This window comes from Mchenga conophoros, linkage group LG5, assembly GCF_057382185.1.
Source record: "Mchenga conophoros isolate Kocher_MC1m ecotype Shallow Benthic linkage group LG5, M_conophoros_male_GT1.1, whole genome shotgun sequence".
Classification (NCBI taxonomy): Eukaryota; Metazoa; Chordata; class Actinopteri; order Cichliformes; family Cichlidae; genus Mchenga; species Mchenga conophoros.
In genome coordinates this window covers 28,361,105-28,383,769 of record NC_140530.1, presented here as the reverse complement: position 1 = coordinate 28,383,769, position 22,665 = coordinate 28,361,105, and the positions used below count along the sequence as shown (strand labels likewise).

Below are 22,665 nucleotides of genomic sequence, written 5' to 3'. Positions count from 1 at the left end.
CATTACTAAATTTAAAACTGCATTACATTTGAAAGAGACTGTCAAACACTCAGAAAGGGTAGTAAATTTGAGAGTAATTAGTTATTGATTATTAACAGTTCATGAAGCACCACTTTTTTGCCAATGAAATGCTTTCTTCATCCACTGTTTGTCATCTTCATTACACTGTGTATGGTTGTATGCCATTATTTATCACTTATTACTTTTTAAGAACACAAAGCCTTTTAACAGTTATCACTCAAAGTATGTCTAATCATTTTGTTCTAAAATGAAATATAAACATTTGTGAAAATAATGTTTGCTTTCAAAATGACATACTGAAAATTCACACATTTTAGTGTGAGCTTTGTCATTACAAATTCTTGTCTAATATTGTCAAATAATGCTAAATTTCAAATTTCTCCTTTAAATTTTCATTTTTGAACAAAAATGATCACATTTCATCCAATGCCTATTACTTTTTTGTTTTTGTGTTTTGTTACCATGATTTTATGGGTTATATTCTCTTTTAATGTGGATGCAGTGTTAAGAATTTATCTTCACCTTGGGATACAGTGTTTCCAGTATTCCTTCATTGCCAACATATATATGTTTTGTCTTTGAGCATATGTACGACTGTGTACACATTTTATATCTAGATATATGGGTCCATCAATAAAGATGTCTTTGTATACATATAGATCTAGTAGTGGTCAGAGGTTTACATACACTCATCATGAGGCAAAACCACTCAAGAGCATAATGCTACCACCACCTTGCATGACAACTGGTAAAGTGTTATTAGGGTTGAAAGCCTCCAAAAAATACCTCTTTCATTATTGACAACAGTGCAATCTTATCTGACAAAAAATGTTTCTCCAGAAGACAATTGGCTTGTTTGTGTTGGCTACAAATTTCAATTGAGCTTGAATGTCTCAATTTTTGAACAGGGGCTTATTTCTTGGTCAACAGTCTCTCAGTCCATCCAACAGAGTGACTAGCTTCACTGTGGGTTGTGACATCTGAGCAGTTTTTCATGGCTGGTTTGAACCTTGATTCCTGTGCTGTTTCTGAACATCTTAACTGATTTCCAAGACAGCTGTGTCTTTTTCCGCACCTTGGCAAAGTAGTGGCACATCTAAATAACTTTTTCTTCCATATAGATGCTTAAACTGGTGAACTTATTATCTGCAGTTATTTAGAAATTGCTCCAAGGGACCTTAAAGAAAACATTAAAGCTATACAAACATGAGGAAAATTTAAAAAATGAACAGTTCAAAGAATAATAGCCCCAAATGATTAATCGACGACTCATGATGAGTTTGTGTAAACTTCTGACCACAATGGTGTGAGTGAATGTGTGTGCCTGCAAAACCTGCTCACCGTATTGAACTTCCAATGCTGTATGCAAATGAATATGTCCATCCGCACATTAGCATTTCTGTGTGAATGTATATGCCAAGCAAATATGTTTAAGGTTCCCTACCAATGTGACTATCTGCATACCTGTTTGTTTGTGTGTGCATATGTGTGCTTTTAGGTGCATCAACGCAGGACTCTGATGCTATGGAGCCAGAGAAACAGGTGGACAGCACAGTTAAAATGGCTGGCGTGATTGCTGGGATTCTTATGTTCATCATCATCCTTCTTGGAGTTGTTCTCACCTTCAAACGCAGGTAGGTATTGAACTAACCAACAGGACAGAGTAGCAGCTTAAAGGTATTAAATGTAGCATTTTCACAATGAGTCATTATTAACACATTTTTTTGTAACTTCAGTGCCATTATCTTAACCCTTAGACAAGGCAGTGTGTAGTTTGTTTTATACTAGTAAGTAGCACTGCAGTTTTATGTTTATAGTAATGCACCTTTAATGCAAATTAGTAAACTAAAAGAAAGCGAGGTTAATGCATAGGCTGTATTCTTAAGTTTCAAGTGTCCTCATTAGCATATATACGCAGGTGGATAGTTTTAAGTGTGCAGGGAGTGACAGATTAATTTGACCCTAATGATCTATCAAGAAAAAAATATGTTCAGTTAAAGAGATTTGACCACATTTAGAAATAAAACTGAATCAGAATTTACAATGTTTTTTTTCCCCTTTAGGTTTTGTTTCTTGCAACAACAACAAAAAAAGTCTAAGATTTAAAATTTTTAACAAACATTTCAGGTTAAAAACATATCCGCAAAACCTACAGATTTATAGACATTTCTTCTGGCGATATAAAAGGTCAAAATTTTGTATTAAACCTGGCGACATATTTAATCTTATAATCCTTAAAGACAAATAAATGAGAATTATACTATTCCCCAGAGACTTATATATATACACTCAACAAAAATATAAACGCAACACCTTTGTTACTGCTCCCATTCCCCATGGGATGGACGTAGAGACCTAAAATTCATTCCAAATACACAATATAACCATCCCTCCCAAACAGTGGTCACAAATCAGTCCAAATGTGTGGTAGTGGGCACATCTGCTATATTGAGATAATCCATCCCACCTCACAGGTGTGCCACATCAGGATGCTGATCTGACATCATGAGTAGTGCACAGGTGTACCTCAGACTGCCCACAACAAAAGGCCACCCTGGAATGTGCAGTTTTGTCTCACAGCAAAATGCCACAGATGCCACAAGCAATGAGGGAGCGTGCAATTGGCATGCTGACAGCAGGAATGTCAACCAGATCTGTCGCCCGTGCATTGAATGTTCATTTCTCAACCATAAGCCGTCTCCACAGGCGTTTCAGAGAATATGGCAGCACATCCAACCGGCCTCACAACCGCAGACCTCGTGTAACCACACCAGCCCAGGACCTCCACATCCAGCAGGTTCACCTCCAAGATCGTCTGAGACCAGCCACCCAGACAGCTGCTGGAACAATTGGTTTGCACAACCAAACAACTTCTGCACAAACTGTCAGAAACCGTCTCAGGGACGCTCAACTGCATGCCCGTCGTCCTCATCGGGGTCTTGACCTGACTCCAGCTCGTCGCCGTAACAGACTTGTGTGGGCAAATGCTCACATTCAATGGCGTCTGGCACGTTGGAGAGGTGTGCGCTTCACGGATGAATCATGGTTCACATTGTTCAGGGCAGATGGCAGCTGAGAATGTCCCAGTTCTTGCATGGCCAGCATACTCACCGGACATGTCACCCATTGAGCATGTTCGGGATGTGCTTGACCGGCGTATACGACAGCGTGTACCAGTTCCCACGAATATCCAACAACCTCGCACAGCCATTGAAGTGGAGTGGACCAACATTCCACAGGCCACAATTGACAATCTGATAGACTCCATGCGACGATGTGTTGCACTGCATGAGGCAAATGGTGGTCACACCAGATACTGACCGGTTCTGGGTCCCCAGACCCCCAATAGCGCAAAAAACTGCACATTCCAGGGTGGCCTTTTGTTGTGGGCAGTCTGAGGTACACCTGTGCACTACTCATGATGTCAGATCAGCATCCTGATGTGGCACACCTGTGAGGTGGGATGGGTTATCTCAATATAGCAGATGTGCCCACTACCACACATTTGGACTGATTTGTGACCACTGTTTGGGAGGGATGGTTATATTGTGTATCTGGAATGAATTTTAGGTCTCTACGTCCATCCCATGGGGAATGGGAGCAGTAACAAAGGTGTTGCGTTTATATTTTTGTTGAGTGTATATAAAACTGTATTATATAACCCATTTAGCAGATATAAAAAGCTTTCTGTATCGTTGTTTACTTGCACACTGGCTTGCACCATCACCAGCCTTTCTTTCTGTTACTTTCTCTAGTTTTCTATACTGTTCCATCAATTATCCCATTCCTCTCTAACCTTCATATCCTTCATATTGCTTTTACATTTGTGATTTTTGTGTCACAGGTTGTTTTTTATTTTCCCAAAAAGTTGGTTTTGCTTTAAAACATACATTAACTTGGCAGCAAAATTAGAGAAAAAACTAAATAGTGTGAGGATTATTTTCTGTTACCAGTCAAATTAGAAAATAATGACACACTTGCAAATGCATTCCAGTAACCACTTTATAGTGCGTTAAGAGATCAGTAATTATCAGTATTTATTATAAACTGCGTACACTTCAAAACTAAACGCTGCACGGGAGTGTGATGAAATACATTTAGACAATATGTTCACTTGGTCCTTCTGTTTTAGACATTAAAAACTGAGATTTTCTTTTTTTCTTTACAAAACGTAATACTGTGTTTGGAAGGAATATATAGCTACTGGAGATTGTTTGATGCTTTACAAATCTGTACTGTCTCCATTCCTAAAATAAAAAGTTGTGTTTTAATATCGACCAAACATCCACTAAAATGAAATACCATAGCACTGAACAAGGTCAGGTTCTCAGGTAGATTACTTGCTTGTGTAAAACTAAAATTATTTGTTGTCTGTGAAGCTTCTCAGCCATCCAGGTCATAGTAGTCTAAGGAGCTTGGAATTAAAAGAGCCTGGACTTCTTTGACTTTCTTGAAGACACTTCACCTCTAGCTTCTTCAGATCTAAGAGCAATCGATGGAGAGTCCCAGATTTTTAAGCCCTATTGGGAATGTTCCTAAGAGGGTCGTGGAAGACCATCTTTGAACAGAGGGGCTGTCTTACAACACCAGCTGTCTGCAATCTATAATTCAGTTTTGAGATCCCGTCCCAGATGCCTCAGTGCTCACTCATATCTAGGGTCATTTGATCTCAGTAAGTCACATGATATGGTGGGGCATGGTCTCAAAATGAGTTCACCTAAAACCTTGGCTGATAGTGACCCACACCCATTTTCACACTTTGGCTCGTGTGATTAGGTAGAGGATCAATAGGGGGTCCATGACCCTCTTGGGGACACTCCCATAGGGCTTAAAATCTGGGATTCTCCATCAATTGTGCTTAGAACTGAAGAAGCTTCTCGGATCAGAGGTGAAACATCTTCAAGGAAACTTAAAGAAGTCCAGGTGTTTTTCTTTCCAAGCTCCTTAGACTAAAAACATTAGTTAGCAAAAAGCTTGAATCAAGCACAATGTCATGTAAAATCATACTGTTCCACAGAGAGAGAGAGAAAAAGGACAAAATATTGTCTAAATGCAACAAGGATGCTCTCAACTTGCATTTGCTAAATTAAAGAATTGTTCATAACCTGTTACTATTGAACAGCTGTTGAATTTTGAACATTAAGCTTGATGAACAGATAAAAATGCCCTGAGGGAAAACTGGCAGATACCTTATTGCTAGTCAAATATAACGTTGTAACCATTTTAAGCAAGCAAAAGAGTACTCAGGCAAAAATATAAAGTCAGGCAGGGCACTGGGTCAGTTTGAAATGCTAATTAGAGGCTAACCCAGGCTAACAGAAAATATACCAAATAAGAGGATTACAAATCCAGTAGAGCCAAAGGAGGATAATACATTATATAACAAAAAAGGTAAAGGTGGAGAAATCAGAAGAAGGCACAAATGGGGAATATAGAAGTTAAACAAAATAAAAGTGGGAAAGGATGAGAGTAACAGAAGGAAGGGACAAATGTATAAGATTGGAAGGAATATGGTAATTGAAAACCAGGCAGCACTGGTTAACCCTGGGGTCAAGTGGATATGCTAATGAGATGCTAACCAGACTGGGGGGGTGGGGGGCATAATATACATAAAAAGCCAATTAGAGGGCAAACATTGCAACAGTAGATATAGACAAAAAAAGCAATGACACTGTAGAGAAAAAGATAGAGAAAAGAAGGAGCAGTTGGGATGCTTCTCGTGAACCGGAGCTGACCGAGGCCATCAGTCAGAATTAAAGGGCACATATATGTCAAATGAAATCATGGAGTACATATCAAGATAGGAAAAACGTGAGAAAAGGGAAATTATTAAATTGTACCAAGACATAGTGGGGAGTCATGGAGACACAAGAAAGAAAAACAATCGATAACATGAGTCCAACTGAATGGATTCAGATAGTGATGGTTTTACCATATATCTGGGATCATCTATATTTTACACTGCATACTTCAGCCAGTCCCAGTGGCAGATTTTTTTTAAACAGAAAGTGTTTTACATGCCTTTTAAACCTCATAAATTACTCTGCACCAATTAATCTTTTAGACCACTTTTACATGTGTTCCAAATGGACTTTATTTTCTGAAGAAAGCCAGGACATGTTGCTGATAATGTATGTGAAAGTGAATAACACTGAACAAGGCTGAAGGCTTAATGGGGATTCAGTGTTTCTACAGCCAGGTAGCCCTGAGGGCTCAAAGAACCAGCACCAGAAGACACACTTTTCATAGAAAGTTTAAGAGGAGAATCAATGAATAATTAATGTTGCAGAAGCTCCCTGTACACCGGCTGATTTCTGTTTGTAATGCCAGAGAAGCAGACCTAAACAAAGTAATTGAGAAAAGGTGACATCTTTGGAACTGCAAATTGATGGAAAATATGTTAAACTTATTTCACCCCTTTTTTCCTTTTATCCAAGCTATTTCAAATTCTGGCTCAATAACTGCCTTTTGTGATTGTATTTTATCTGAAGCTTTCATACGCCTTTCATGCCCACAACAACTTTAAAAGGAGGTGTGAATTAAATTCTCATTCTAAATAAAAACTAATTATATAAACATCTAAAAAGAAGGAACACAGAAGTGAGTTTAGTCAGGCAAACAAGCAAATTTACTGAAGTTATTAACCCTTGTCTGTTTCATGGTTTTACCACGGTGTATAACTTTAAGTAAATACTATACACATATGTAGAAGTGCACAAACTCTAAGTTAAAGTCATATATGCAATTGTTTCTGTCTGTTTGTCTAAAAAAAAACCTACTACTGGAGCTTTGTTTATGCATCCATTACACAGAAAGAAAATCTGAAATCCTAGAGATGAGATGTTTTTATAGAATCCTCATACAGTGGGGCAAAAAAGTATTTAGTCAGCCACCGATTGTGCAACTTCCCCCACTTAAAATGATGACAGAGGTCAGTAATTTGCACCAATGGTACACTTCAACTGTGAGAGACAGAATGTGAAAAAAAATCCATGAATTCACATGGTAGGATTTGTAAAGAATTTATTCGTAAATTAGGGTGGAAAATAAGTATTTAGTCACCTCAAACAAGGAAAATCTCTGGCTCTCACAGACCTGTAACGTCTTCTGTAAGAAGCTTTTCTGTCCCCCACTCGTTACCTGTATGAATGGCACCTCTTTGAACTCATCATCTGTATAAAAGACACCTGTCCACAGCCTCAAACAGTCAGACTCCAAACTCCGCCATGGCCAAGACCAAAGAGCTTTCGAAGGACACCAGGAAAAGTATTGTAGACCTGCACCAGACTGGGAAGAGTGAATCTACAATAGGCAAGCAGCTTGGTGTGAAAAAATCAACTGTGGGAGCAATCATCAGAAAATGGAAGACATACAAGACCACTGATAATCTCCCACAATCTGGGGCTTCACGCAAGATCTCATCCCGTGGGGTCAAAATGATCATGAGAACGGTGAGCAAAGATCCCAGAACCACACGGGGGGACCTGGTGAATGACCTGCAGAGAGCTGGGACCAAAGTAACAAAGGTCACCATCAGTAACACACTACAACAGCAGGGAATCAAATCCCGCAGTGCCAGACGTGTTCCGCTGCTGAAGCCAGTGCATGTCCAGGCCCGTCTGAAGTTTGCCAGAGAGCACATGGATGATACAGCAGAGGATTGGGAGAATGTCATGTGGTCAGATGAAACCAAAGTAGAACTTTTTGGTATAAACTCAACTCGTCGTGTTTGGAGGAAGAAGAATACTGAGTTGCATCCCAAGAACACCATACCTACTGTGAAGCATGGGGGTGGAAACATCATGCTATGGGGCTGTTTTTCTGCCAAGGGGACAGGACGACTGATCCGTGTTAAGGACAGAATGAATGGGGCCATGTATCGTGAGATTTTGAGCCAAAACCTCCTTCCATCAGTGAGAACTTTGAAGATGAAACGAGGCTGGGTCTTCCAACATGACAATGATCCAAAACACACCACCCGGGCAACAAAGGAGTGGCTCCGTAAGAAGCATTTGAAAGTCCTGGAGTGGCCTAGCCAGTCTCCAGACCTCAACCCCATAGAAAATCTGTGGCAGGAGTTGAAAGTCCGTGTTGCTCGGCGACAGCCCCAAAACATCACTGCTCTCGAGAAGCTCTGCATGGAGGAATGGGCCAAAATACCAGCTACTGTGTGTGCAAACCTGGTAAAGACCTATAGTAAATGTTTGCCCTCTGTTATTGCCAACAAAGGTTATGTTACAAAGTATTGAGTTGTATTTTTGTTATTGACCAAATACTTGTTTTCCACCCTGATTTACGAATAAATTCTTTACAAATCCCTACCATGTGGATTCATGGATTTTTTTTTTCACATTCTGTCTCTCACAGTTGAAGTGTACCTCTGGTGCAAATTACTGACCTCTGTCATCATTTTAGGTGGGGGAACTTGCACAATCGGTGGCTGACTAAATACTTTTTTGCCCCACTGTATTTGACTACACACCCACTGCCCAAACACAGCAAAATGACATAAAAATATGACACACAATAGGTGTTTGATGGGGTATCTACACACAGTAACCCTACTACTCACTTCTACATAATCATAAGTGATTAAGTTTAGTTTTGTATTAGTCTGAATGCAAAATACCAGTATTGCACAATTTTCCTGTGATTGTGATGATGGTGATAACGATAATCATTTGCTTTGTTAGTTCAAAAAAAGCACCAAAAGAACAACTACAAACAATAGTTTTGATCAAGTTTATGTTAAATACAGATCTTTTTACAAAGTCCATGAAGTGTCCTTACAGAGTTTTTTATTTCCCCTTAAAAAAAGGCTAATACCTTTTTGGTACTTAAAAAACAAGGTTATTTGAATCCACTTTAATAGGGCTGAAGCAATGCCGTGAATTGTTATGATGTTAGTTTGGCCAAAGCTTTTCAGTGTTATGTGCACTGGTGAAGGCTAGCACAATGGTACACTTCAAGATGTAAAAAAAAAAAAAATAAAATCACAATTTACAGCCCAATGATTTTTGAATCCTGTGAATGTTAAAAATGCATGGAGAGTGTTCATGGTACCACTGACACACTTAAACATAAAAGCTGTGTCAATTTGACAAACAAGTGTTTGAAGACCAAACACATAATTTCAGTAGGAAGGATAGAACTTCCCAGGAGTTTAAGGAGTGTAAAAGTAGTAGGTACACAGGAATTGGCACAGAGTTCACAGGGACGCGACCTTGAAATTTAAATGGTGTAGACTGAAAGCTGCTTTCAGACTGAAGTTTTTATTTGTTCTAGGCTTGTATCGGAGCCATACCTTATGCTTAACAACAATGTATTGCACCTGCAAACTTATTCACATTTGCCTTAATGAAGTTATTGACTCACACTCTTAGTCTTGTGGTGACTCACTCTTGAGAGAGATCGTAAACCTAGTCTTGGTTTACTGCACAACTTTCTAAATGGCTAGCAGTGCAGTACTCATCTCCCGAAATGTAGGGGTCTTGAAAAGCTCTCAAGATTAATTGCTACCAAATAGAGCTGGGCGATATGAGATTTTTTCATATCACGATATGTTTTTTTCATTTCAGGCGATAACGATATCTATCACGATATAAGCCAAATAACTATATTTGTAAGATTTAAATGTGCCGTTGCTCACAAGTAAAATGTGAAATAATCAGCAGCTTGTTTTGATTTAAATATTTATTTCCCATAATAAGTTCAACAGGGTAGATGTACTTAAGGAACATGAGACTTTTTCAGATAAATAAAGGCAAATATTGCAAACTACACAAAAGGCAGCCACTAAAGCGTTTAAGTTTCAAAATAGAACAAACGAAACAGACTAAATTGTCAATTCCACTTAGAAACAAAATATTAATTCTAAAAATAAATCTTAGTTTGTTTTACAGAAGAACAGACAAAACTGACTAACTTTTGTCAATATCAAATAAACTGAGAACTAAAAGGAAATTCTCAATCTCTCCTTGTTGTATAGCTGAGCTTTTCAAACAGTTTTAACAGTTACTTTAGTCTGACAAAAGCCGAATGACGAATTAGCGCTTCCAGTCAGAGACTGAGGCTACGTCCACACGTACACGGGTATTTTTGAAAACGGAGATTTTCCGTTTTCGTTTTAAAAAAATAATCCCGTCCACACATAAAGGGAGAAATGAAAGAAAACGCTGCTATGAACATGCCAAAGCAGCAGGTGGAGCTAGATTCCTAACCGTGCAGAAATGTTGGCCAATCAGAAGTCTAGAAGCCTCGGTGGGAAAAAGTAAACAAAGCTGCGGCATAGAAGCAGAACCGAGTCGTATGTGTGGAGGGACAGTAACTGTGTGTATATGTAAGCATTTAAACACTGCAGAGAGTAGAATTAACAGTAACAGTATTGTAGAAATTCATTTCACCGAAACAATAACGTGGCGCACAGCGTGACACATGCACCAGTTTATTGTATTTCCAGACTTGCTTTCGGCACAATTTACAGTGCATGCTACTCTGTTTTTTGTCAGACTTGAAATAGCTGAAATACCTTCACACTACGGAACTTCTATGGCTCTTCCGTTCGACAATCTCTCCGGCATTGGAACCGTCATCTGTTTTCTCTTCGGTCACGCTCGGTTGATTTTTCTAGTCGGCACACTCATGTCCTCCATTATGCGCTGGCTCCATTACCCGCTGGCTGCTTCCCAAACAAACACACGTGCGGCTTGGCACTTGTTCTGTACCTAACAAGTCACGTGACGTGACGCTGCGGCTGTGATTGGTTCGGCTCTGCGCTACTTAGTTTGGATTGGCTGACCTTTTTTTTTTTATTTTATTTTTTATTTTTTTATTTTAAGAGGACAAGAGCGGCGAGGTCTATCGCGATAGCTTAATTTCTCTATCGAGTAAAAGTTATATCGCGATACATATCGTTATCGTTCTATCGCCCAGCTCTACTACCAAACAGTTTGAAGAATCACATCTGCAGGCTGGAGCTTTTTACTTTCTCATAGAGGAATTTGGGCTCTGATCCTCAACTTTGATTTGAAAAGTGACTTTTTTATATTGTATTCAGTGAAGTTTGACATTTTAGATTTTCACCAATGGTGATGATGGTCCAAAATGGTCCAAAAAGCAAATGGTTAAACTAGATCTTCTTAGCAAAAATAAACTTCATATACTATGCTTCATATATTCAATGAACTTCTCACTTCTCGTAATATCACAAAATTTATCTTCTGAAAGAGTTAATGTAACTTTGCTTGTCACTATGCACTATACAATATTAACAATTTAATAATAATTGGTAGTTTCTTAATAAAAAATACAGTGAGTCACAGGAATGTAAGCTAGAGCTAGTTCACATATTTGCCTCCTATTTGACCATATATACAAGACAAATAAGGTGCTTCAAAGAGTCCCAGCCCTATTATGTTAGTTCTGAACTTTGGTGTCAAATGCTTAGCATAAATTGAAAAAGTAATGAATGTGAGGGAATGAAAGGAATGCATTACAAATGATTAAAAAAACAAACAAACAGATGTCTTGCTCAACTCATCCTCTTTGAATCAAGTCTCACGCCCTTTTATGTTTCTCTCTATCTTCCTGCTTCCTGTCTTTGGCTCCACCCCTTCCTGTCCCGTCCTGTACCTGCCTTGCCCTTGCTCCGATAGAGAGATTCACACATGGAGAACTCTGAGCGTGGGGTATTGTATGTTTGCTTCTAGACATGACCACATCCACTCCGCACTGTTCTTCAATGTGATTTTCACCTCAGCATTTAGTAGTTTCCAAATACATCTTGTCACTGTCATTGAATATTAAGTTGCTGAGAATTATTCTTCTCATATTTGACAAACTCATTAGCTATAACACCTACAAAAAATCTCATTAATGATATAATTGAACGTTCCTCCATATATTTCTTGAAAGACTTTCCAGTTGTCCATCTTTCACCTTGAATTGGGATAACCTAAAAATCAGATGTACCTTTTGGGGGAAAACAAACAAACAAACCAAACAAAAAAGCTTGGGATACATGGTGTGTACCTTTCAATATAATAAGTGTGCAGACAGTGTGTAATCACCTTGGTTCTGAATCTTAGTATTGGTGAAAAGGACCATAGAATGTTATGGCCTAAGCAACATGTAAAGGCATTTGGGGGTCACATATTCGTTTTCTTTCATACAATGAAAATCTAACGCCTAATATTGTGGTATGCAATTTCCTCTCAGCAGTTTTACCACTGAGACTTAAAACGCCTCTGATTGCCTTTTTACTGCCCGATTTATGCCACTAAATAGATGAAATTTAGATTTTAATGTTACTTTGCAAGTTCCATTGTTAGACATTAGAAGTCATTTAGGCAGTTGTTGGCACCCTACCTGTAATAGTATCATTAGTCTGTATACTTATCTCTCTTCCTTGCTGACTGAAAGTCTAACTTGGGGAATACGTTTTAGCAAAGTTTTAGTAGCAAACTGAAGTGTGAATGGAATTTTTTAATGGCTGCTTTGGCTGTTACTATTAGCTAGGTAGAAAAGTTAAGTTAATCTAAGATGCTTTTGGAAAACTTTCTAACATATTTTGTCACTTTGTCAGTACTTTAATTTATTTAATGTGAACATTTACACATTGTTGCACACCATCTGTCCTTTTTGGTACTTTATTGTCCTGTCAAAAGTGCACATCTAAAACTATTATAATTTCTGAGGACGTTCAATGCATCAAAGTATACTTATCATTTCCTCTGATATGAGATTTATCTGCCCAACACTCTACCAGTCATTTGCTTTGACAAACTGATAAACATTGTTAACTGTTTCATTATTTGCAAGAAATCTGCAGTTAATTTTCCATCAACAGAATTTCAGACAGAGAAAAAAAAATCTTCCCACATTATGGTGCTTTCTACATTGATAGCAGGTTGGTGTAATTAATTATATGTAGGTATAATGCAGTAATGCAGGAATCAAGCCAGCCTGCCCTAAAATTAGCTAAAAAAGTTAAATAATTAATCAAACTTTAGGAGAGAAATTATGTTTTTGGCTTCAACAAAAACATAGGTGGGTGATTAGGATTTGTGGTATGTCTTGCCGAATGAAATGCGATGCTTCACAAATATCTCCACCTACACTGTTCTGGGCTCAAAGACAATCCATTCTGTTACTGTCATGGTAGTTATCTGTTTCTCAAATAAATCCCCTTCCTTAAGGTTATATATGGATAACCCTATATACATATAACATAAAATTAAACTATTGATTAGACAACCTGGGTTATATTTAGTGCAGTGCTACAATGACTTTGCAATAAAGTACAGTTTTTTCTTTTTACCTTAGATTAAATATTTCATTTAGTATTCTGGGGGATTGTAAAGTATTTAGAGTCAAAAATTACTTACCAAAGATTTTTTGGCCAAAGACAAGTAGTAGCATATAAAGATTAAATTGCCAGTGGCTTGAACTTGGAATTCTATAACATAGTTCTTCATATATTTAAAGCCGACCCAAATCTGGTAATTTTAGGAAGTTTATTGACATTGATGCAGTGCTAGATGTTAAAGGTTGTGACAGTCCTTGTGGATGGTGCACAGTCGCTCAGAGAAAGTAGGAACTTTGCCAAAACTGTTGGTTTATTTTCTTGAAACTTTTAGATTAATCATAATCCTGATTTAGCAGTTGTAATCATTGCGCAAAGAGCAGCAGTTCATTTTTTTTATTAAAAAAATGCGGAAATTAATTAATTTTGTGATTAGTACTGTTGACCTGCAGCAAAGAGTTCTTTGATTTGAAATCTCCTTTCCGTTTGCTTGACCTTTATGCATAGCTGTACAGGTTTTTTTCCCCCATGTTTTCTGGTTTCCTCTGACATTCAAAACATACATATTAAGTTAAGTGGTATGTCCGAATTGGCCTTAGGTGTGGATGTGAGATAGATATAGTGCTAAATGAATGTGTGTGAGGAAAAGAGCTTTTGTATTAATTCCTTTAGAAAATTGTGAGGATGCCAAGATTAACAGTTGTTTGGTAAAAAAAAAAAAAACACAATATAAATGATGACTCTCAACTTTGAGACAACAAAAGGACACATCTTCTTTCTAGATTGTATATGACACCCTGGGGTTCTCATCTATAACAAGAGGAATGAGGCGATTAGAAACTGGTGTCAGCCAAGGGAATGGACTCAGGCTGAATCCACTGCAAATGGCAGGCTCTTGTGAAGCCAAGTGGTGTGTGTGTGTGTGTGTTTGTGTCTGTACCCGTGTATGCAAGTGTGTACACACATGCAATACATTGGTGGACTGAAACTCTGTCTCTAAACTAGAAGATGTACAAAAACACACAGAGAAACATTAAGAAGCACACAAATTTGAAAGTACCGAATTCTTTCATGCTAAACTTGGACGTATCAGTAGATAAATTGGAGGTGTTAACACAGACACACTTACACACACATGCACTCACAACAGAGCTGGACTTGACCCCTATTCTGCAGATGTGACACATGGTTGAATAATGGACTCTGCAGCTTGCTGAGATAAATGCTTGATGGTCCACTTACAGCACATTTAAAATTGGTGATGACAAACCATTTACACACTCACACAAATGTACAAACTCATACTGTGTGATCACCACGGATATTCTGTGGCTAATTTACTAGTTGTTTAAATAAGAGAAAAAGAATCAGAGTAGTCGACTGGCCTAAAAGCTGAAAACACATAATCTAATAGACAAGGTTAAACATAGGCCATGCAAATACTGTGTGTGTATTCTACTGCCATATGAAACAGTTATTTGCATTTCTCGATAATCAAATCGTAGTTGGCATAGCATTGCACAGAAAGAATTTCGGTTTAGTTTTCGAGTGTGGGTGATATGAGCAGTGTTTCTATGTTTGTGTGGTCTCATACTGTTTTATGCAACCAAAGCCATAATGATCAAATCTATAGATAAAAACTACAGAACTTGTGTGTGGACATGCAGTCTTTAAAAGGCTTCCTTTTCCACCCTTCATTTGTCAAATAACTTATTTATTTTGACATTTATGCATGCATATGTAAGTACTTTTCTCTTGTCATTTTTTCCACTATGTCTCAGTGTTGTTGTGTGTCCATATGCGTATTCCATCGTAGCGTCCTCCTTCCGTACATGTCAAGTAAGCGGTGTTCTGTCAAACCTCAAATTAACTTGGCTGTAGACGTGAGCACTCTGAAGAGATTTCACTTTCATTGATACCCTGTGTTTCTTAACTTTCTGTCCTTCAAACACGGAATTTACTTTCATAGTCGCATATTAAAAGGTTTAACTAACATGCTTTTACTGCTACACACGGAGACCTTAGGTGTAACTTGTTAACAAAAAGTTCAGATTTTTCCCCATTTCTCATCCAAGCTAGTCTCTTCTCATTCTCTCTCTGCCCCATTTAATCAGTCTCAAACACGGTACCCTGAATAACTTGGTTGAGTGTTTTTTCTACACTATATTAATATTTATGACCAGTTTTAACGACTATGACTTTTACAGCTGGGCTCCCAGTGCTCTGCATTTTATTAATATCATAAGGACAATGTCAGCAGAGCTCTTAAAGAGGGTTATGGGTGTGACTATGTGCACATAGTCACTTGTTCAGCTATCTTAATGAGGACCAGTATTTGTTTATGGCCATTTCAGTGAGGACATTTGGACCTTTTTCCACATTTTTGCAAAGCTCTGCTTAAGGACAGTTCTTTGTTTGGGGAATGACATTAGAATTAGGTGTAGATATTGATTTGTGGTTTGATGTAATACCAGTTTCATCAACATTTGTCTCAGTTGCACTAATGTTTCCACAACAAAGCTATGAAGCGCTGGTTTAAAACAAACTACATTTCTTTTCAAAGGCTCTGGCAGATTTATTCTATCTTCATGTAAAAATATGTGTAAGCATTGAGTAAAACATTATTTTGCCTCACCTCGTTGCCTTACAATAGTGTTGCTGTGTGCACCCAGAACTCAAAAATAACTCTTCTGTTACAAATGATTTTTCATTCCATCTCTGCTGCCTTCGCTATATCTACTATACTTTTTTACTGCCCTTAAATATAGCAAAGTAGCCCTTCCAGGCTGGTAACTGTTATTATATCTGGCTAGCTAACCCATTTTATCCAACCATGCCATTTTATAAATGTGTTATTAGTGTTAGAAATATATTTTTTTCGGGGGGAGGGGTAGGAAGTACTATAGAGTCTCTATGCTTCTCTTGTTAGTCTTTTTTTGTCTTATTTATTTATTTAGTTTATCATTCACATTATTATCAGAAGATGGAAAAACAGAAGCAGAAGGAGAAGAATAGAACAATAAAACAGACAGAATGAGAACAAAAAAAGGGGGCTGGATGAAAAAAGTGAAGGAGTATAAAGTATAGAAGTCATTTACTAAAAACATCAAGCCTGTAAAAAGTTAATACAGTTAATAACATTTCGCTTTTCACATGTATATCAGCCCTACTAACGGCCAGTAACTTCTCTGTCACATGAAAAGCTATAGTAGGTATTTTGTCAGCATTTACAAAATTCATATTATGTAAGTAATTAAGATGGCATATCAGATAGATTGACTGATTGAAGCAGTCTGCAGTAGTTGTGTAAGGTGTGCTCCTCTGTGAAGTGGAATGGAAGTATTGATCCTTCTGAACTGTGCTTGACTTTTCCGTGCTATAACAACTCAGTCTGATGAAGTATGAGTGTGTATGTTTGTGTGTGTTGTGTGTCCAGACATATTATGAAATCCCAATCTCTGGCCACTCATAGATGAAGGATGTATGCTGGGGGGCAAAGTTACCAACAAACCATTGAGGAAGTAGCAGAACAAGCACACACACGTACACACACACGCACACACACACACTGATACACATGTCATATTAGTCAAGTACAGTGCAGTGGAATAAACCTGTGGCTTTATTATCAAAAACAGGATAAAGGAGAAGGAAAAATGTAAAAGGTTAAAGATTTTCTTGGCTTAGCTTTAACATGTTGGTCCTTATAATATTAATTTGATTTTTATTATTACTTTCACTAGTCTTGCAATTCATTAAATTTCAGACATAATTAGTACGTTTTCTGTGATTAACGATTTTAAACACAATCCAGAGTAAAATTATGGCCTTGTACAGATATTATTGCTACAAACCACACTCATTCAACCTTTACCTCCTTGCTTCTGTGTGTTACTCTTCCAGCTTCCATCCTCTCCCTTTGGGTTTGTTTTGTCACTTCTCATTCGATCTATCTCATTTACTTACCTGCCAAATGGTGATGGAGGCATCAGTGGTGTATTTATATTTACTTTTCTCTTCACCTGTAAACCAAAATTAAGTATTCATGCCGTATTGAAAAACCTACAGGTTAAAAAATATATTTCAGGGCAAGCCATTCAGTTATATATAACATAATGACAGCATAGACCATGAAATACCCCTGAGTCCCTGTTAAATTAATGGAGACCAGAGCCCATTGCTAGCACATTAGCATATGCTACATTGAATAAAAGTTGTAGGTCATTAATGCTTTAACATTTAAAAATACATCTAATTAAGTACTGGACATGCATCTGTTTTTGTTTACTGTAGAATGTGTACTACAACACAAAATGAATGTACTTCTTTCTGAAGTACCATGCTTCTTCTTTCAACTACCCACAAATCATACACCTTGGTCAGATTCTAATATTGCTCAGTAGTTCCTTAACTGGAGTTGTCGAAAGTCCAATGCGACTATTTCAAATCCTATTAATAGAATGATTTGTATATTGAAACTGTTTTGTTTTATTTCTTTCATCTAATTTTCAAATTTTATGAAGAAAAAGTCATTCAGTTAATAATTTGATAGTGTGGGTGAAAGTTAAAGTTTTAACATCAGGGTACAAGACTGAATGATGGATTAATAAATGTGTTTTTATCTTCTAAAGTTAATGACCTGGCAAAGCTCTTATGAAAAAAGTATAATTTTTTGGGTGAGTGAAGTAATCATTTCACAAGTCATAGATCTTCTTATCCAATTTATTTGATTGACTGCTGGCCGGTTCACAGCTGACTTACAATGAAGCTTTTTTTTAACCAAATATATCTTTGGACATCACTCTAGAATATTCCTTGGATGTTCTGTTATGCCTCAGCATGAACTTTTTCTTGAGATTTTGTGAAGGCAAAATATATTAATCCAACATGCAGTAGAGAAAAATTAATTAAATTCATCAGCAACTAGATGTACTAATATATACTTCATAGCAAAAAATTAGGGGTGCAACGATATTCGTATCGATATTGAACCGTTCGATACAGTGCTTTCGGTTCGGTACGCATATGTATCGAACAATACAACATTTGTAATTTATTTTATCAATTTTCCTTCTGACGATGCTGTCTGTGTTGAGCGCTCAGTGAATCTGTGTTCGACTACTCCGCCTAGGCTGCACTGTCGAGCGCAGATCCACTGAGCGCTCAACACAGACAGCATCGTCAGAAGGAAGAGCGCAGGGCAAGCTAGCGAGACAGAAGTTAAGCTCTACTTGCAACAGGCAAATTGAACCTCATTCAGATCTGGCGTTTGGAATTATTTTGGTTTTCATGTGACGTATGACCCTGAAGGTAAGCGAGTCATGGACTAAAGTAAAACAGTATGTTGGATGTGCCATGCAATGCTCAATTACATTGGTGTGAACTAGTGTGTTAGCGCAGTTAGCTCGTTAACGTGTTGGCCGTCTAGCCCCATGCACGGAGCGATCGGCGGTAGCTCGTTAACGGAGATTTGCGGTGTTGTGGCGTTAAGGTCATTTCAACGAGATTAACCTGAAAGCACTAGTGGGAACACAACAAATATGACTGCACATTTACGCCGACATCATCCTAGTGCAAAGACAAGTGGAAGCAGGCAAAAAAAAGCAAGCATGCTACTAACTTTAGCCGAGTCATTTAGACAGCTGTTAGCACATGATTCTCCTTATGCTGCTGAGAATATAGCCCAGAAGAAGCGGATAGTATAGCTTTTATTTTGGAAAGAGACATTTCTCTGTAATAAACTCTCTTTTCCAAAGATGAGTGATTCCTCAATCAGATACAGGGCTTGCAATATCGCTAGCCCGACGTCCTGGAGCTAGCGATTTTTTTCAGTCGGGCTACCAAAATCTTTCTCTTCCCTGCCCGTCGGGCTATTGTAGGAAAAATATATGTCAATGCTTTTGCATTCTTTCAGAAATGTAGCTGGGTAACTAGAAAGTGCATTTTCTGAAGAAACTGCAGTGTGAATGCTTGAATCTGAATGTATGCACTGAAATGAATTAATTGCTGAATTTTGAGTTAAAAATATTGAATGAGATTAAAAAAAAACAAAAAAAAAACGAATTTAACCTGAAAACAAAGGTGCTGAACTGCTAAAAGCTGAAGGTTACACAGAAGAAGGAGTTGGAAAAAAACTGAAAATGTTTTAAATGTAAATTAGAAAACCCTAAGAAATGAGAAAAGAACATTTAGAGTCAGAAAACATCTGAATGAATATTAAAAGGTCATATTCTTTGAATCACTGAATGACTCAAATGTGATCCCTCCACTTTGATCCACACAGTTTAAAAAGTTTAAATGCCTGAGCTTTGAAAGATACGGTGTTGGAAAGAGAACAATAATGGCGACAATTTGAGGGTAAAATGATGGCTGTAACACTGTGGACACAGCAGCAGTTGAAAGAGAAGTGTTTAAGATGAATCTTGGCACAGTGGCAGGCAGAGCTCGTTAAGCAGGCAGGTGTGAGCCTGGTTGCTATAGTGACTGCACCCAATGGCTCCATACACAGGCACACAGACATGCACCTCACTTTTGCTGCTTAAAATGAACAGAAAAGTCAGGCCGAAACAAATCGTTCCCAAATGAAAAGTAAAAGTTGTATTGACAAAATTCTTTCACTGTGAGCGACAGCAATGTCTACTCTACCAAATTCTCAGTTTTCATGTCTGTGGAGTTTATTATATGGACGTGGTGACAGTGGAAAGACACCATGCTCTTCTGATTTTCAAACGAACCTTCTGAGCCATTTTAACATTAGAGTCTATGGAAGAGTTGGAGGGAGGAGGCTGTGCATTGGTGACATTTATGAAAGAACCATAACACCTAGTACAATAGTAAACACATTGGATGAAAGAGGACAGCGATGGCTACGTTTTGAGGGTAAAATCATACCTGTAGAGCAAACGCTGCGGACACAGCAGCAGTTTTAAAAAAGATTTTAAGATTAATTTTTTTGCTCCTCTCACTCTAGCAGTTGAGCTGTCTCACTCTAGCCCCAACATTCCGTCCCATACACACCCATTATAAACTCTGAAACGGGTGAAAAAACATCATGAAACTTAAACTGGAACTGAAGAAAAAGTATAATAGATATTGAAAAGATAAATGCAAGTTGAATAGTTGAATGTCTTGTCTTCGTTTTAAAGTTTGAATGGTGGCTCTATGTCAATGTATGTGGAAGTAGTAAGAGTTTAAAAATGAGTAAGTTGAATGAGGATTTGAAGGGTCTCCCCATTGAAATACATTATAAATTTTTGTTGAATAAAGTTGAATAAAATTAAAAATATAAATGTTAAAAATATGAAAAATGGAAGCAGTGTTGTCCAAAAGAATAGGAATCTAACGGTGTTGGAATGGTTTTTCTAAGTTGAACGGTTTTGAAGGAGTAGGATTACAAAAAACGTACGGAATACAGAATAAAATATAATAATAATAATAATAATAATAATAAAGATTAGAAGAACAATACTGTGAATGCTTTTCAAGCATTCACACTAATTATGTCATTGGCATCGGTGAGCCACTGTCAATATGTGACATATTGAAGTCGCGTTTGAATTTGCGCTTGTTTTTTTGCTTTCACTTTGCAATCGTGCGAACTGTGTATAGAGAGCGACAGCACTGATCTGTGAGTGATGATAATTTGTGCACCAATTCCTCTGACATCGTCTTATTAATCGTTAGCTTACTATGCAAACATGACAAGTGAAATCTCCCGCAGCTTACACATGTGAGAGGTTGATCGCGCAGAGAATCGCTGAGCTTATGTGAGTGAGCGTGTAAAAGCATTTCAGTTCTGCTGAGCCAAATAAGACAGGTCAGGGTGAAGAAGTGACAGCCAAAGAAAAGCTTACCACAAAACGGAGAAGTTATGACAAATCAGACTATAAGGCAAAAAGAAAGTGCAGCTTTATGGTTTCATGGACAAAAGAATTTCTGTGGCTGCGATATGATGAGCTAAATAACCAGGGCTGCACATAAGTGGTCCGCAGGTGCGCATTCGCTGTCAAAATAAAAAACACGCACAAGGGTTAGGGTTAAATTTAAAAACTGTACTTTTGAGTTAAAATATATATTTATAATTTTAATAAATGACAAATTAAAAATGCATGAACATTTTTTTGTATCGAAAAAATATCGAACCGTGACACCAAAGTATCGAACCGAACCGAACCGTGAATTTTGTGTATCGTTGCACCCCTACAAAAAATAACCCATTCAGCATCTGTAAAAACAAAGTTAAATGACAACAAATGTTTTCAGATGAGGACACATAGAAAAGCAAATTTAGGATTCAGACAGGCAGGTTGTACAGGTAGGTTGGGGAAAACAGTTGAAAGAAAAACAGGTAGTTTATCAATTTAAAATAAATACAGTCAGAATTACATTTTCATTTAACTCATGAACTAATCCAATGTGTTTGTCCTTCTTCTGGGTTTTGCTCTGTTGTCATCATCGGCCTCACCTCACCATGCTTCAGAAGACATGCTTATTCCTACTCTTATTACCTGTAAGTAGAGATTTCACATCAGAAAAATTCCTTTCTCAGTCCAATACTCTTTTTTTTATCGCTACCTTTTGAGTTGTTACATTTTTGTCCTTTTTCATGTATACTGTTAAAGTATTTAATTATCAAAACAATTAAATCCTCTATGCCATCACAGCTTTCAGAAAAATGGTTATAGTAGAATCAATCTTTCTTATTTATTTATTTTTAAGAGCCAGCTTGTCATTTGCACTGCATGATAAAATGTCTACTTTATTACCTGCCAAAGACAAATTCTTATTTGATGGTTGGTACACAAACACTGCAGCGTGCAGTCACAATAATGTTATTTGGCTTGAACATAAGTCTAGAGCAAGACAAAAGCAGGCACTTGGTAGCTTGCCAATAAAATTGCTCAACACAGGAGAGATACAACATTGTTTGCAGTGTTATGCTGCCATATTAGAAATACTGACCCTCTTTAGCTGCTAGGAAAAACAAATGTTTGGTAAAATGTATTCATTCATTTAATCTTTACTACATGTGACATAAACTGCATGTGACATATTAGAAAAGAATTGGGGAAAGTGTGTAATATCAATATTAAGTTCACTTAAAGGAGATATATACATATTAACCTCAATTTACTGCGTATGTACATTTTGCATAGTAACTGCCCTCAAATAGCTTTGCTATTAAATATTAGTCTTAAGTCTAATACTTCTGACCATTCTGCTTTACATTCACAAGTTATATTCACCTGCTATACTGACTAACCAAATGTAATAGTGTAATTAATGTAATAGTAACACTATACAAAATATGTACTCCTTATACAGGGAGTGCAGAATTATTA

The 22,665-nt window shown here is 37.4% G+C and overlaps 1 protein-coding gene across 12 annotated transcripts in view; it reads left to right on the top strand.

Moving 5' to 3' along the window:
• The window catches only part of ptprt (protein tyrosine phosphatase receptor type T), a 333,988-nt gene that overhangs the window by 220,444 nt on the left and 90,879 nt on the right, over positions 1 to 22,665 (top strand). For 5 of the 12 annotated variants that reach the window (XM_085274697.1, XM_085274695.1, XM_085274694.1 and 2 more), the window contains 2 exons: positions 1,520 to 1,655; positions 11,676 to 11,708. In XM_085274697.1, coding sequence (XP_085130823.1) covers positions 1,520 to 1,655; positions 11,676 to 11,708 — 169 coding nt within the window. Of the gene's footprint in view, positions 1 to 1,519; positions 1,656 to 11,675; positions 11,709 to 21,803; positions 21,834 to 22,665 lie in introns of all 12 variants that reach the window. The other 7 variants (XM_085274700.1, XM_085274698.1, XM_085274690.1 and 4 more) reach the window with 3 other exon arrangements.